The sequence below is a fragment of the Xenopus tropicalis genome, chromosome 6, assembly GCF_000004195.4.
Source record: "Xenopus tropicalis strain Nigerian chromosome 6, UCB_Xtro_10.0, whole genome shotgun sequence".
Lineage (NCBI taxonomy): Eukaryota > Metazoa > Chordata > Amphibia > Anura > Pipidae > Xenopus > Xenopus tropicalis.
The window spans coordinates 65,131,216-65,145,674 of record NC_030682.2 but is presented as its reverse complement, the minus strand read 5'-3'; the positions used below and the strand labels follow the sequence as shown (position 1 = coordinate 65,145,674).

The 14,459-nt window shown below is 37.6% G+C and overlaps 1 protein-coding gene across 2 annotated transcripts in view; it reads left to right on the top strand.

The window, feature by feature from the left end:
- Nucleotides 1–1,937: 1,937 nt before the first annotated feature.
- The window catches only part of sacm1l (SAC1 like phosphatidylinositide phosphatase), a 53,134-nt gene continuing 40,612 nt past the window's right edge, over nt 1,938–14,459 (top strand). For both annotated transcript variants that reach the window (NM_001357587.1, NM_001357586.1), the window contains 3 exon segments: nt 1,938–2,112; nt 9,607–9,704; nt 12,908–12,982. In NM_001357587.1, coding sequence (NP_001344516.1) covers nt 2,084–2,112; nt 9,607–9,704; nt 12,908–12,982 — 202 coding nt within the window. In that variant the 5' untranslated portion in view covers nt 1,938–2,083.

Genomic DNA, 14,459 nt, shown 5'->3' with positions numbered 1-14,459 from the left:
CTGGAGATCAAAGGAGGAGGTTAGATAGGAGGTTAGTGAAGGGTCATCTATATGGCAATTGAAATCACCCAAAATAATTGTAGGTGTGGCAGAACATAGAAAAAAAGAGAGCCATGATTCAAAGTCAGAGAGGAATGTAGCCAAGGATTTTGTAGAAGATAGTCTGTAAACAACTGCCACCCACAGAGAGAGAGGGTGGAACAGCTGAACTGCATGCGCCTCAAAGGAAGAAGGAGAGAGGTATATGGCAGGGACCAGGATTTGGAGAGATACCACCTGCGCTAAGTAATAGCAGAAAGGAGAGGGAGAGAAGGTGGGAGAATGAATTGAAATTGCTATGCTTTTGCGAGGTAGTAGTAAAAGTAAGAGCTCACCACTTGATAAATATGCTTCTAAAAATCATAGTGGTAAACTCTAATCTTGATTTTGCCTACCCCTAATTCCAGCTCTGAACTGCCCCTTAGTGTATAATTCACATTTAGGGCTCTGGCACACGGGGAGATTAGTCGCCCGTGACAAATCTCCCTGTTCGCGGGTGACTAATCTCCCCAAATTGCCATCCCACCGGCAAAAATATAAATCGCCGGTGGGATAACATACGCGGCGCCGCGATTTCCCTGAAATCATAATAATAAGTTGCCTTGAGAGGAAACTTCTGTGATTTTAGGGAAATCCCACTGGCGATTTACAATTTCGCCGGTGGGATGGCATTTCGGGGAGATTAGTCGCCTGCGAACAGGGAGATTTGTCGTGGGCGACTAATCTCCCTGTGTGCCAGAGCCCTTATTTGTCAAACTTACAGTGTTACACGATTACAAACTAGGACTTACACAATTTTAGGGGGGGTGGCGTTGAGAGCTCTGGAATCAGTGTCGGACTGGCCCACCAGAATAACAGGAAACTCCCGGTAGGCCCAGGTGTCAGTGTGCCCTACTGCTCTCCCATTTTTCTTATATGCCTTTACCATGGTCATTCCTCGTTTCTAAATGAGAACAAAGAAAACAAATAAAAGAAAGAATACATAATAATATGTATGGTGAATTGAGTAAGAAAATAAATAATGAGAGTGAAGAGAGAAGGAAAAAATGTTTGGAGACTGGGCCCACAGTCTAAGGTTTTCTGGTGGGTCCCTGGCACCCCAGTCCGACACTGTCTGGAAATAGGAAAACAGACACGGGCCACATGGGGGAACGAAAGCGTGTCACATGGGAAACTGGGGAGAGGAAGTACATTACACAGGAAAATAAGGATAGCGTGGACCAACAAGAAGAACAAAAGTATACCAGGAAAAAGGTTTTAAAAAGAAATTAGAGAAAAGTTAAAATCACTGGGGATGCCAAATGTTAATAGGGTTGTTCACTTTTAAATTAACTTTTAACATGCCAGTTGTGCTCAGAATTGCACTTTTCTCACAGCACTTGGGGATGAAAATGAACCCTGTAATGTTTTCCTTTTTAGGAATCTATTATCATGTATATGATTACCGATGTTGATATGCACAAAAAATTAGACACATTTTACATTTTGAGGCTGTCCTTCAAAACAATATAACATTTACCAGAAGAAATGCCCATATATAAAATAGCAGAAAATGCTCAGAAACCAGCTGGCATTTAAGAAAGTGTGAAACTACTGGCAGAAGTTGCCAGTTTAACCATTTTACAATTTAACTATGGAGTTTACAATTTAATATGTAGTTGCTTTTAATACTTAATAAAACTTGTAGTAAAGACTGCAATTATTTAAAATGCATATCTTTAAGATATTGTTTTAGAAATAATTAGCTTATTTAAAAAAGAAAATAAGTTGACTTCACTGACATTACACTCCCGAACGCTTTGTCTTGAAGTTTGTCCTTCTTGGCGCCTCGTTCTTTTGCTGGCTTCCTTATTCATATATGTTAGGCGTTCCCTCGTCGGCTTCTGTAGCGTTAAATGCTGGGGACACGTCAGAGAGTAATAAGGGGACTGCACATTCTGTATTACTGTGTTAGTATTTAGTAGTTTCGTATATATATGCAAACACGAGTAAATCTTTCTGTGTCTAGCTGGGAGATCATCCAGTTCCGTACAGTCAATGCATCATGGCACTTGCCTACGAAAATCTGAAATTGTAAGTATCCGGAAATGTGCAAAATGTGCTGGAGTGTTCGATAATATCCCTGTGGCTAAAGAGAAATCAGAAAACGTTTTACATTTTTTTATACATCTGTTGTAGAGTTATGTCGGAATACAGAAATCAGAAGCAAAAGTTAATTTTGGAAAGTTGCATTTGCATTATTATATTGCTTTAATAGCTTCTTGTCCTTAATATCCTGTTGGACACTATTAGTGCGTGCTGCGGTTTTAACCTTGGATAAACGTTGTATAGGTTAACCCTGTGATTCTTTACCAAGAGCTATTTCTGTGCTTAATAGCAAAATAGGGGGGTAAAGAGATACTGCAGACCCAGTGTTGGGGCTCTAGCTTGTGATGTGATGACATATGACATGTTTATTTTCTACTTGTGTATTTAGAAGGGGGGGGGGGGGCATTGTCTTGCTCATTGTCATGATTATAGATTCCTGCTACAGGTATAGGACCCATTATCCAGAATGCTTGGGACCAAGGGTATTCCGGATAAGGGGTCTTTCCGTAATTTGGATCTCCATACCTTAAGTGTACTTAAAAAATCAATAAAACATTAATTAAACCCAATAGGATTGTTTTGCCTCCAATAAGGATTATTTATATCTTAGTTGGGATCAATTACAAGATGCTGTTTTATTATTACAGAGAAAAAGAAAATCAGTTTTAAAATTCTGAATTATTTGATTAAAATGGAGTCTATGGGAGACGGGCTTTCCGTAATTTGGAGCTTTCTGGATAAGGGATCCCATACCTGTATTTTGAAGTTCTGGTTTATGTGACTGTAATATAACGTAAAATCAAACTAAAATTCAATTAAAAAGTAGAATTTGGTGTGAAAATGCCTTTAGGGGCTCTTTATAAGTAGGCATTGGTTAAATTGTAAATATGAGAGTTAATTACACATATATATATATATATATATATATATATATATATATATATATATATATATTGTACTTGTAAAGAGTAATACCTTGAAAAGTAACCTTGAAAGTCTTTCCTCATACTTTTATACTTTACTTTAACCATACAGTGACAGGCATAGCTACCTCCTGAGTGCAGTTACACAGAGTGGAGATTGGCCTGAAAATACTTTCTTTTGCATTTTGCAATCTGCTGTGCTCTGCACCTTGCAGTTGCACACAGGCACAAGCTATGCCTGTCAGTGCTGCTATATGGAGCTGTGGAACACAGTGGATCCACTTCTCTCCGCCTGCAAAAAAAAACGCTTTCTGTGACTAGGGCCTTAGGGTGACAGGTCTCCTTTAATTTCCTTTAGTATTTAAAGAGTGATACTCCTAGAATTACACAATTTGTTTTCCACAAAAACCCAAATCTTTTTAAATTAAAGGAGAAGGAAAGATAAAAACTAACAGAGCTTTATCAGAAAGGTCTAAGCACTTCCCGTAATGCTGCACTGAGTCCTCTATCAAAAGAAACACAGGATTTCTTGTCTCTTTTTTTTTTTTTTTTTTTTGTAAACATGATGTTCCAGTGTCTGACTTCCTCTCTCAGAAACATCCTTCATCCCTCTGGGATGCAAGGTTCCCGTGCTGTACAAAACTGAGATAAAAATACATAATTTCAGAACTTTTTCCACCTTTAATGTGACCTATAATCTGTACCACTCAATTGAAAAACAAACTGAAATCTTTAGGTGGAGGGAAGAAAACCAAAAAAACTAAAATAATGTGGTTGCATAAGTGTGCACACCCTCTTCTAACTGGGGATGTAGCTGTGTTCAGAATTAAGTAATCATATTCAAAATCATGTTAAATAGGAGTCGGCATACACCTGCCATCATTTAAAGTGCCTCAAATTAACCCCAAATAAAGTTCAGCTGCTCTAGTTGGTCTTTCCTGACATTTTTTTAGTCGCATCCCACAGCAAAAGCCATGGTCCACAGAGCACTTCCAAAGCATCAGAGGGATCTCATTGTTAAAAGATATCACTCAGGAGAAGGGTACAAAAGAATTTCCAAGGCATTAGATATACCATGGAACACAGTGAGGACAGTCATCATCAAGTGGAGAAAATATGGCACAACAGTGACATTACCAAGAACTGGACGTCCCTCCAAAATTGATGAAAAGACGAGAAGAAAACTGGTCAGGGAGGCTACCAAGAGGCCTACAGCAACATTAAAGGAGCTGCAGGAATATCTGGCAAGTACCGGCTGTGTGGTACATGTGACAACAATCTCCCGCATTCTTCATATGTCTGGGCTTTTCTTATGAAGAAAAACATCCAAGCCAGGCTACATTTTGCAAAAACACATCTGAAGTCTCCCAAAAGCATGTGGGAAAAGGTGTTATGGTCTGATGAAACCAAGGTTGAACTTTTTGGCCATAATTCCAAAAGAATATCTTTGGCGCGAAAACAATGCTGCACATCACCAAAAGAACACATACCAACAGTTGAAGCATGGTGGTGGCAGCATCATGCTTTGGAGCTGTTTTTCTTCAGCTGGAACTGGGGCTTTAGTTAAGATATTTGGAACTGTTCATAATTCCCTCTACCAGTCAATATTGGCACAAAACCTTCAGGCTTCTGCTAGAAAGCTGAACATGAGGAGGAACTTCATCTTTCAGCATGACAGCGACCCAAAGCATACATCCAAATCAACAAAGGAATGGCTTCACCGGAAGAAGATTAAAGTTTTGGAATGGCCCAACCAGAGCCCAGACCTTAATCTGATTGAAAATCTGTGGGGTGATCTGAAGAGGGCTGTGCACAGGAGATGCCCTCGCAATCTGACAGACTTGGAGTGTTTCTGCAAAGAAGAGTGGGCTAATCTTGCAAAGTCAAAATGTGCCATGCTGATAGACTCATACCCAAAAAGTATTAGTTTAAGGGTGTGCACACTTATACTCCCACATTATTTTAGTTTTTTTCCCTCCACCTAAAAGATTTCAGTTTGTTTTTCAATTGAGTGGTACAGTTTATAGGTCACATTGAAGGTGGAAAAAGTTCTGAAATGATTTATCTTTGTCTCATTTTTGTACAGCACAGGAACCTGACATTTTACCAGGGGTGTGTAGACTTTTTATATCCACTGTATACATTTATACAGCAGGAAAGCAAATTGCACCCAGAAACTGCAACCGTATCTGCATTGGTTACCTGGCAAAACCTATTGACGATCATAATGTTCCTGACTGCTATATCAAGGAAATACCTCTGTGCTCACACATTCTCGCTGAATTAATGGTGCCTGGTACCTTACGTAAATGTCGTAGATATAACCGAGATATAGACCATTTGTACTCACCCCACACATTTATTAAATGGGGCCTTATTTTGCCTATTCTGCTCTCTGAAAACTGGTATTTTTATCAAAAACTGACACTTAGGGGCCCATTTACTAAACTTTTTTGAAATAATTTCGTATTTTTTCATACTTTTTTTTAACTTATAAGAACATTTCCCAATGTATGTGAAAAGTTTGTTAAAATACCACAACTTTTTTCGTAGTTTACAGAAAAAAAAAACGTATTTTGCGTAAAAACTGCGAACATTTCGGAATTCTTTAAAGCTTTGGTTAAACTTTCCTCGGTTTTGATCTGTCGAGAATCATTGAGTCCTATGGAAGGCTTCCAAAGCTAGACATGAAGGGCATCAAAGCAAAAAAGGTTTTAGTGGCTTAACAAATTATTCGGCACGAAAATAATTCAGTGGGTAGCAGAACAAGGTAAAAATTGCATAGGAATAAATAGAGAATTTCACTCTGGTGTATTGTGGCGAGCTCTAGTTTTACTTTTTCATAAATTTGCCCTATAAATAAAGAATGAGAGAGATAGCTGACCTCTATCACCAATTCTTTTTGCTTTAGCTATTTAATCGCTGGCCAGATGATCGCTTTAATGCCAAGAATTTATGAAGTCTCAGTCATATATGCTTATTGCCGACAATTTCCCACTAGACCTCTAATGACCTTACATAATATGATGACTTTGCTACGACTGTTTGGACAGATATAATTCCTAATTGGATTATCCCCAGTATCCTTCAAATGGTTGGCTGACACTAATATTCAATATGTGGGGCAAAATGCGTACATCGGTAACTACATAGGATACATTTTTACAAATTTTCACCAGATTGATCTTTTTGTCAAATCCATATATAAAGTTTCTTTGGCACCATCTTGCTCAGCTTTTTAAACCCTATGTTACAAATCCTCATTCACTCATGGGGCATGTCATTTCTATATAGAACCTTGACTGATAAAAGCTGATAATACCCCACCTTACCTATATTAGTTGCTGGAAACAAGAATTAGGTTAATCATTAGAAAATTGGCAAAACCATTGGCATATGACAAACAGATGCTCTTTTAACTAAACTCAGGTTGCAATATCCTTTTTTTAAGTTGGTCATATATTTACCTGTGTTGGGTACATAGGATGGTCTCTATGCCAAGTCCTATGTGTTTACACCATTTCGGAGAGCAGGGCAAAGTTGCTCACATTTGATAGAAATGCCTCAGAGTCTGGGGTTTCTGGTCTAAAGCTTTTGATTTGAATGATTCTGAGGAAAGACCAAAGTATTCACATTATTAAAGAATAGAATTCTCAACATAAGCCAATGTTGATTTCTGATCACATTTATGTTTTCAGTTCCATTCTCTTCAAATTTATGGTTCATTTTTTTATTTAGGTTTCACCATTTTGATTTCAGTGACTAAAGGAGGTTAAACATAGTTCCTACTATTACATGATACATTCTAAACATTGTCAATAGTTCCTTTTTAGTTATTAACTAAAATGTAATTTTGCAATTCATTATCTTTTGAACTTTTGAACTGAAACTCAGTTGGAAGGTTACCAGAATCAATCTTTGCACCCCTTGGCTATAGAATTCTGTAGTGCCCTCTTAACAAGCATTATAAGAAAATACAGACTTTTACATTTTCAGGTATTCCTCATTAGGACACAAAAAGAGGTGTTGGGAGGACTCCAAGGCTAAATAAAGTATTTTTAATGATTTTGGTTTTAAAATTCCTAGTACCTTTGTTCCAAGATGATCATGCAGCTGAAATATTTATCTTTATTTTTTATTTTAACTTAACAGGAAGAAAATTATGGGATTGAAATAGAAATTTAGAAACTCCTTTGTCTCTTTTTAGTTTCCAGTATAAAATGTTGTTGGGGGCACAGCAGACACTTAGGGCTCATACAGACCGTTTGGTGCTTACATGCATAAAAAACATTTTTACTTACAGGGACTGTTTACAACCCCTTTAAGGGTTTTGTCTTTAGTTTGGCTAAACACTTAGGGGCATATTTTTTAAAAACTACGGGATGGACAGAAGTTACTTTTAAAGCATATAAATGCTAGGGCCCATTTTTAATAACATTGGAGACAAACATTATCAGTCATGTTGCCCCCATAGCAGTGAGAATTAGATTTGAATGATTACCTACAAGTTAGGGCTCTGGCACACGGGGAGATTAGTCGCCCGCGACAAATCTCCCTGTTCGCGGGCGACTAATCTCCCCGGATTGCCATCCCATGGGCGACTAATCTCCCTGTGTGCCAGAGCCCTTAGAAACCAAAGCAAAGATCTGATAAGTTGCTATGGGCAACATCAATGGTGATTTTGTGACTCAGTGCTAATATATACTCCCCCTAGGATTAGTTGCTGCACTGGCAGATACACAAGGAAGCTTTAATAGATTTTTAGCAAGTGGGAAAATACTTCTTAGTACAAAATTGATCAATTGACTGATTGCCATCTTGAAGCTAGGAATAATTTTTTCCCTCCTGTGAGTCAAATTGGAGAGGCTTTAGATGAGATTTTTTGCCTTCTGCTTCAACAACAGTTAGGCAGGTTTAATTTAGACAGGTTGAACTCAAAGAGTGTTTCTTTTTTACTTAAGTTAATATGTTGCTGGCTAAATCAGCAAAGTACATATAATCCCTCTTTATAATTGCTTCTGTTTATTCGTGCACTCATAATTAAATTATCTACCTTGGAAGGACCAAACGTGAAATAGCTTCAATTTCCCTGTTTACTTATTTATTGAACTAACGTTGAACAAGAGCGTATGCTGCCCTTAAATATTTTATTCTTCACCCAATTTCCGTTGGTTGTAACTTTATAAAGTTACAGATAGTTTGCTCACTACAAGTTCCTAAAGGGGAGGTGTCTGTTATTTCAGGGTATTTCTTAAAAAGTTTTCTGTTAAAGAATTTAAATAATAGATTTTAACAAAGATGTGGAATCTAGTATCCAGAACCTTGTTAATTTAAAAGCTTTAAAATGCAGTTAAACTGCATGAACTGCAAATCCTCAGGTCCTAAGCATTCTAGGTAATAGATCTGTTTCTTGTTGCATTCTCTAAATGTAATCTAAACAAGACTAATACAATATTTTTAGGTTAACAGCTGTCTCCGAGTCATTGACCATAACTGGCTGCATGCTCTGTTAAGTCTAAGGTTGCCGACACATTGAGAGAAAGCTTTGGACCCAAAAACTTGGTATAAGCAGCCTAAAACTACTAATATCCCTTTAAAGGACAAGGAAAGGCTAAGTCACTTGGGGGTGCCAAAATGTTAGGCACCCCCAAGTGACTTAAATTGCTTACCTTGTACCCTGGGCTGGTGCCCCTGTTAGGAGAAAACAGCACCAGCCTGGGGTACCTGTAGCACAGCTCTTCCTCCTTCCGCCTTCGCTTCGAGTAAAAAGCCGACTTCTCTGTTAAAGTTTGGCTTTTCACTCTACTGCGCATGTGGCGCACCCCCTTCCTGCACATCCGTGGGGCGAGCATGAACGAAGGTCACGCTGCGCGACCCCCCCCCCCCCCCGTGTGCCGCCCGAGCACGCACACATGACGCTGCGCGCAACTCGCGTGCAACGTGTGTGTGGAGGGGGGGTTGCGCCCACCGTCATGCATGCGCGCTCTGGCGCCGTTCGTTCATGCTCGACCGACAGATGTGCAGGTATGACAAGTAATCTAGCTTGACTCGAGTATAAGCCGAGGATTCCTTTTTTAGTGCATTTTGAGTGCTATGTATGTATGTATGTATGTATAACTTTATTTATAAAGCGCCACAAGGGTACGCAGCGCTGTACAATCTTACAGAATACAAAATTACACACAGGGAGGACAAGTGATATAATAAATAAATAAATACAATAAATATATATATATATATATATATATATATAAGTGCCATGTGGTATGAGACACAGTAGGAAGGAGGTCCCTGCCCCGTAGAGCTTACAATCTATACTCGAGTATATACTGTAGTTATTTTTATGGTGGTAATCACTTTTATATTGTAACTACAACTGTGTTCCTAGCAATTTTCTTTTTTGAAAAATGTTCTTTAGTAATTGTAACATGTCATGTGCCATGAGACTACATTCTACACTTACTAGATAATAAATATTATTTAGAATTGAAAAAATAACTCATTTTGTGTTTTTAAACTGCTTAATATCTTACACATTAATGTTTTTTTTTTTAAGACATATAACTCCTGAAAAGTTTTATGTTGAAGCATGTGATCCTGGAGTAGATGATGTCCTTACTATAGACAGAGTGTCAACAGAGGTCACACTTACAGGTATCTCTTAATTATCATAACTTATATATTATGTGTATATATATGTTATATTTACAGTATATCATATTATACAGTATATTTGTATGTGCTTGCATTTTCAAGCAGAATTTTATAAACTGTAAATATGTTAAAACAATTAACCACATTTCAGTGAGAAATATAACTTATGTTAAACATACATCCTGTATACATTAATTCTGAAAGGATCACTCTCTCTCGTCAACTGGTTTTTTGTTTTTTTTTATGCAAGACAGTACTTCATTCTTTGATATTGCCTAGAATTGCACAGTTCCTTATCTGCAAAATTCCTTAAATCTTTCTTAATTAGGGTACCTCCCTCCTTTCTTATTAGGAGACCTCCAACACACTTCCATTTAGTGTATAACTAAACATATATGTTATTTGTAACAAAGTAGAATAACTTTGCATTTACCAGCATTAACTCTCATTTACAAGTTTTCTACCTAGTTCTAGTTTAGTCAAATCTCTGCAAAACCTTAATATACTGGGCAATTTTGTGGCAGCAAAAACAGCAGAGAAATTGCAGTGCCAACCTCAAGGTCTTTTATTAGCAAATTATAAGGATAATTTACAGATCCCTCTGTTTTTTCATTAACAATACAGGTCCAATTAGAAACTGATCTTTACCTCAATTCTGTTCAGTCATATGGTTTTACTTTGTTTTATATTACTTACACAGGAAAGGTTATAATAGTTTGAAGATATATTTTTCGAGTCAAGCAAATGGAAAGGAATATAGGGTTTAAAAGGAAAAAAGTTAAAGGAATGCTGTTGTGGAAAAATGTGTTTTTGTTTTTTAAATGTATTGGTTAATAGAGCTTCTCCAGCAGAATCCTGCATTGAAATCTGCTTTTCAAAAATGTTAATTTTTTTTACATTTAATTTTGAAATTTCACATGGGGCTAGCCATATTCTTAGTTTTCCAGGGTGCTACAGCCATGTGACCTGTGTTCTGATAAACTTCAGTCACACTTTACTGCTGCGCTGCAAGTTGGAGTGATATCACCCTCCCTTTTCCCTCTAGCAGCTGATCAGAAGAACAATGGGAAGGTAGCGAGATAACAGCTCTCATTAGATATCAGAATAGTACTTAGGGCTCTGGCACATGGGGAGATTAGTCGCCCGCGACAAATCTCCCGTGTCTCGGGCAACTAATCTCCCCGAAATGCCATCCCACCGGCGAAAATGTAAATCGCCGGTGGGATGGCATACGCGGAGGCGCGATTTCACTGAAATTGCGCAAGTTTCCTCTCGAGGCAACTTGCGCAACAAAACTCCCTGTTCGCGGGCAACTAATCTGCCTGTGTGCCAGAGCCCTCAATAGTAAGAAATCCAAGTCTGACTTTGTTGGTTCAAGAATAAACATTTAAATGGTAGAGTGAATTATTTGCTGTGTAAACAATGTAATTTAGAAATAAAAAGTATACCATAAAAATCATGACAGAATCACTTTAAGAAAGATGCGTTTAGAGAAAAAGCACACTGACCATTTTGGATGATCATCATGAGTGATACAAAGAATATAAGGAAGCAGATCTGCTTTTTTTCTTCAACTGCATACAAAATGCTTGCAGAGAAAATTAGATAATATACCCCATGTGTTCCTAGCCTAAGAGAACAAAGGGCCTCTAATAACGATGTTCTAGTTACGGCATCTGATATAGGAGGTTGAATTGTTATTCAAGATAAAGATAATTATTTAAAGGAGTCCTAAAATTAGATAAGCAATAATCCAGTTATTGGACCAGCAATTAGAGCTACCTTATGGGGCAGCAATTAAAGCTATGCTGTTTATATATGGGTGTTTGGGAAGAAGAGAGCCATACACTGGTTGATTCCATACAATTGATTCGGTATGCTACCCTGACATAAAAATTTGGGGACGATGGTTTAAAAAAAGGTACTGTATAATTTTTTAATGAGTTTCATTAGGTCAGTAATAGGTCCTCCCCTCATTTTAAATTTTGTATGGAGGGCACCAAAAATGTAATTGGTGAGATGGATACAACTATACATTTCAAGGAGGTAGATGTGAATTCCTGTATTAATTATAGGAACTATTAACATTGTCCATAGCTGGAGGGTATGCCTCTTGGTGAGTTTAAGGTTCAGGATTAAAGGAATGCTGTCATGAAAAAACATGTTTTTCAAAAAAAAAAAAAAACCCATCAATTAATAGAGCTTCTCCAGCAGAATCCTGCATTGAAATCCATTTTCCAAAAACTCAAAACAAATTTTTTAATGTTTCATTTTGAAGCCATATTCTTCATTTCCCAGGGTGCAACAACCATGTGAACTGTGCTCTGATAAACTTCAGTCACACTTTACTGCTGACCTGCAAGTTGGTGTGATATTTTGTGTTAGTAAACAATGACCTGATTTTTGGAGTGTGGGAGGAAACAGGAGTATGTGAAAGAAACCCACGTAGACAGGAAAACATTAAGACCCCTTGCAGATATAGTGCCTTTGCTTAAATCTAACATGAACCCACACAGATATATGTAGAGCATAAAAGTTCCTTGCAGATAGTGCCCTAAAATCAAACCTAGGCTCTCTGGCTGCAAGACAACAGTTCTAACTTGCACTACTTTTAATTATTTTGATACAAAAGGCAAATTATAAAAAAAAATAAAAATCTAAAGTTCACCTTTTGCTAAATCTGCCTCTCTGAAAAAGTTCTTTAGCTTGGGAAATATACAGGTATCAGATCCCTTATCTGGAAACCCGTTATCCAGAAGGCTCCAAATGACAGTAAGGCCATCTCCCATAGACATTTAATCAAATAATTCAGATTCTTTTAAATTATTTCCATTTTCTCTGTAATATTAGAATAGTACCTTTTACTTGATTCCAGCTAAGATATAATTAATCCTTTTTGGAGGCAAAACAGTCCTGCTGGTTTAATTAATGTTTAAATAATTTTTTAGTAAACTTAAGAGAAAGATCTGTTATCTGGAAAACCCCAGGTCCTGAGCATTCTGGTCCCATACCTGTACTAGAAAAGAATGGTAAATATGGAAAAATGTCTTAATAACTTCTGCTATTTACAAGAGCATACACCAACTCAAAAGCCAGCACAACAGACAAAAACTGTTATGTCTGAAAATGAGTGAGTGAATTTAGGGTGAGAAACTAAATAAAATGTATCTTTAAAACTAAAAAAATCTCTTATCTTTTTTTAGGTAAAAAGGACATACCCCCATCAGCAATAACAAGAGCTATATATGGAATTTTAGGCACAATTCGACTAGTTGCAGGTAAGCTATCTTGGTACCCTTTATCACCAAACAAAAAGCCAGGAAGTAGCTTCAGCTAGTTTGCATTGTAGGGCGATTTGGAAGTGGTTCCTAAGGGTAAAGCTGGCCATACACGCACCGATACTATCGTACGAAACCTCGTTTCGTACGATATTCGGTGCGTGTATGGCATGTTGGCGAGTCGACCGATATCGCAGGAAGCTGCTGATATCGGACGACTCGCCGATCGGCCAGGTTAGAAAATTTTGATCGGGCGCCATAGAAGGCGCCTGACCAAAATCTGCCGTCAGGGCTGAATCGGCAGAAGGAGGTAGAAATCCTATTGTTTCTACCTCCTTATCTGCTGTTTCAGCCCTGACTGTGTGTGGCGGATCTGATGATGTTTCGTGCGACGGATGGTCGCACGAAACATCGTTAGATCGCCACGTGTATGGCCAGCTTAAGGCTAATGCCACACTAGGCATATGGTGTATATTTTCGGCAAGCATTAAAACACGAGAGAATGCGAATTCTTGCGTTTTTCTGTGGATTTCAGCTACATGTTTCTGCACCCGAGCGTATTCAATTCATTCTGGTGCAGGCATGGGTAGGATCGTATGGCGCGTATTTTCGGCAAGCGTTTTTTGGCTTGCCTAAAATATACTCCATACGCATGGTGTGGCATTAGCCTTAAGGTAACATATAAAGGGCTGTTTAGATGACTTCTTTCTTAACTTAGAATGATTTTTTTTTCTTAACTGCGAAAGATTACAGCAAATTACCTCTACAGATATACCCTGGGTTGGTGCAGTTTTCTTCTAACAGAAGCACCACCCAGGGCACCTCACGCTGAAAATAAAGGACAATAAAAGGTATTATCACTGGAAAGCCAGTGAGCCCAAAAAACCATATATATTTGTGCACTGTTAATCTTATTATCTTTATTGCAAGAGCCAAACATGTAGTAGCATAATTCTTGTTGTTTGCCCTTGTTAGCTCAATAAAAATAATTGCGATTAAAACAAAAAGTAAGGTTGGAACACATTGTCTTTGAAACAATAAGATGCTAAATATGTAAACTCAGTCTTTTGTAAAAAAAAACTAGGGATTTGCCAAGTTCATAGAAAATAGCTGAATCTAAACCCCAATTTGCACGTTCAAATTTGGGACAGAAATTATTTTTACGATTTGAAAAGGCTGTTAAGTTCTAAATAAAATAAGTTATATCATATTATAGTATTTGAAAATGTAAGAAACCTGGGTTTGTCAGTTTACGACTTATTTATCAATCGTTTTTATTTTAGAGTCTCTTATGAGTTAAAAATAGTGTAAAGGTGCCAGGAAATTTTAGACTTTGACTGGGTTTACTACATACATGACATTTTATAGATATATTTAGGTGGTAGTGTTACCCTCGTTTGAGATTAAAGGATAGCAGAAGTCACAGTGGAGACCAATGACCATACTAGGGAGGCACCAAATTCATAATTTTTGGATT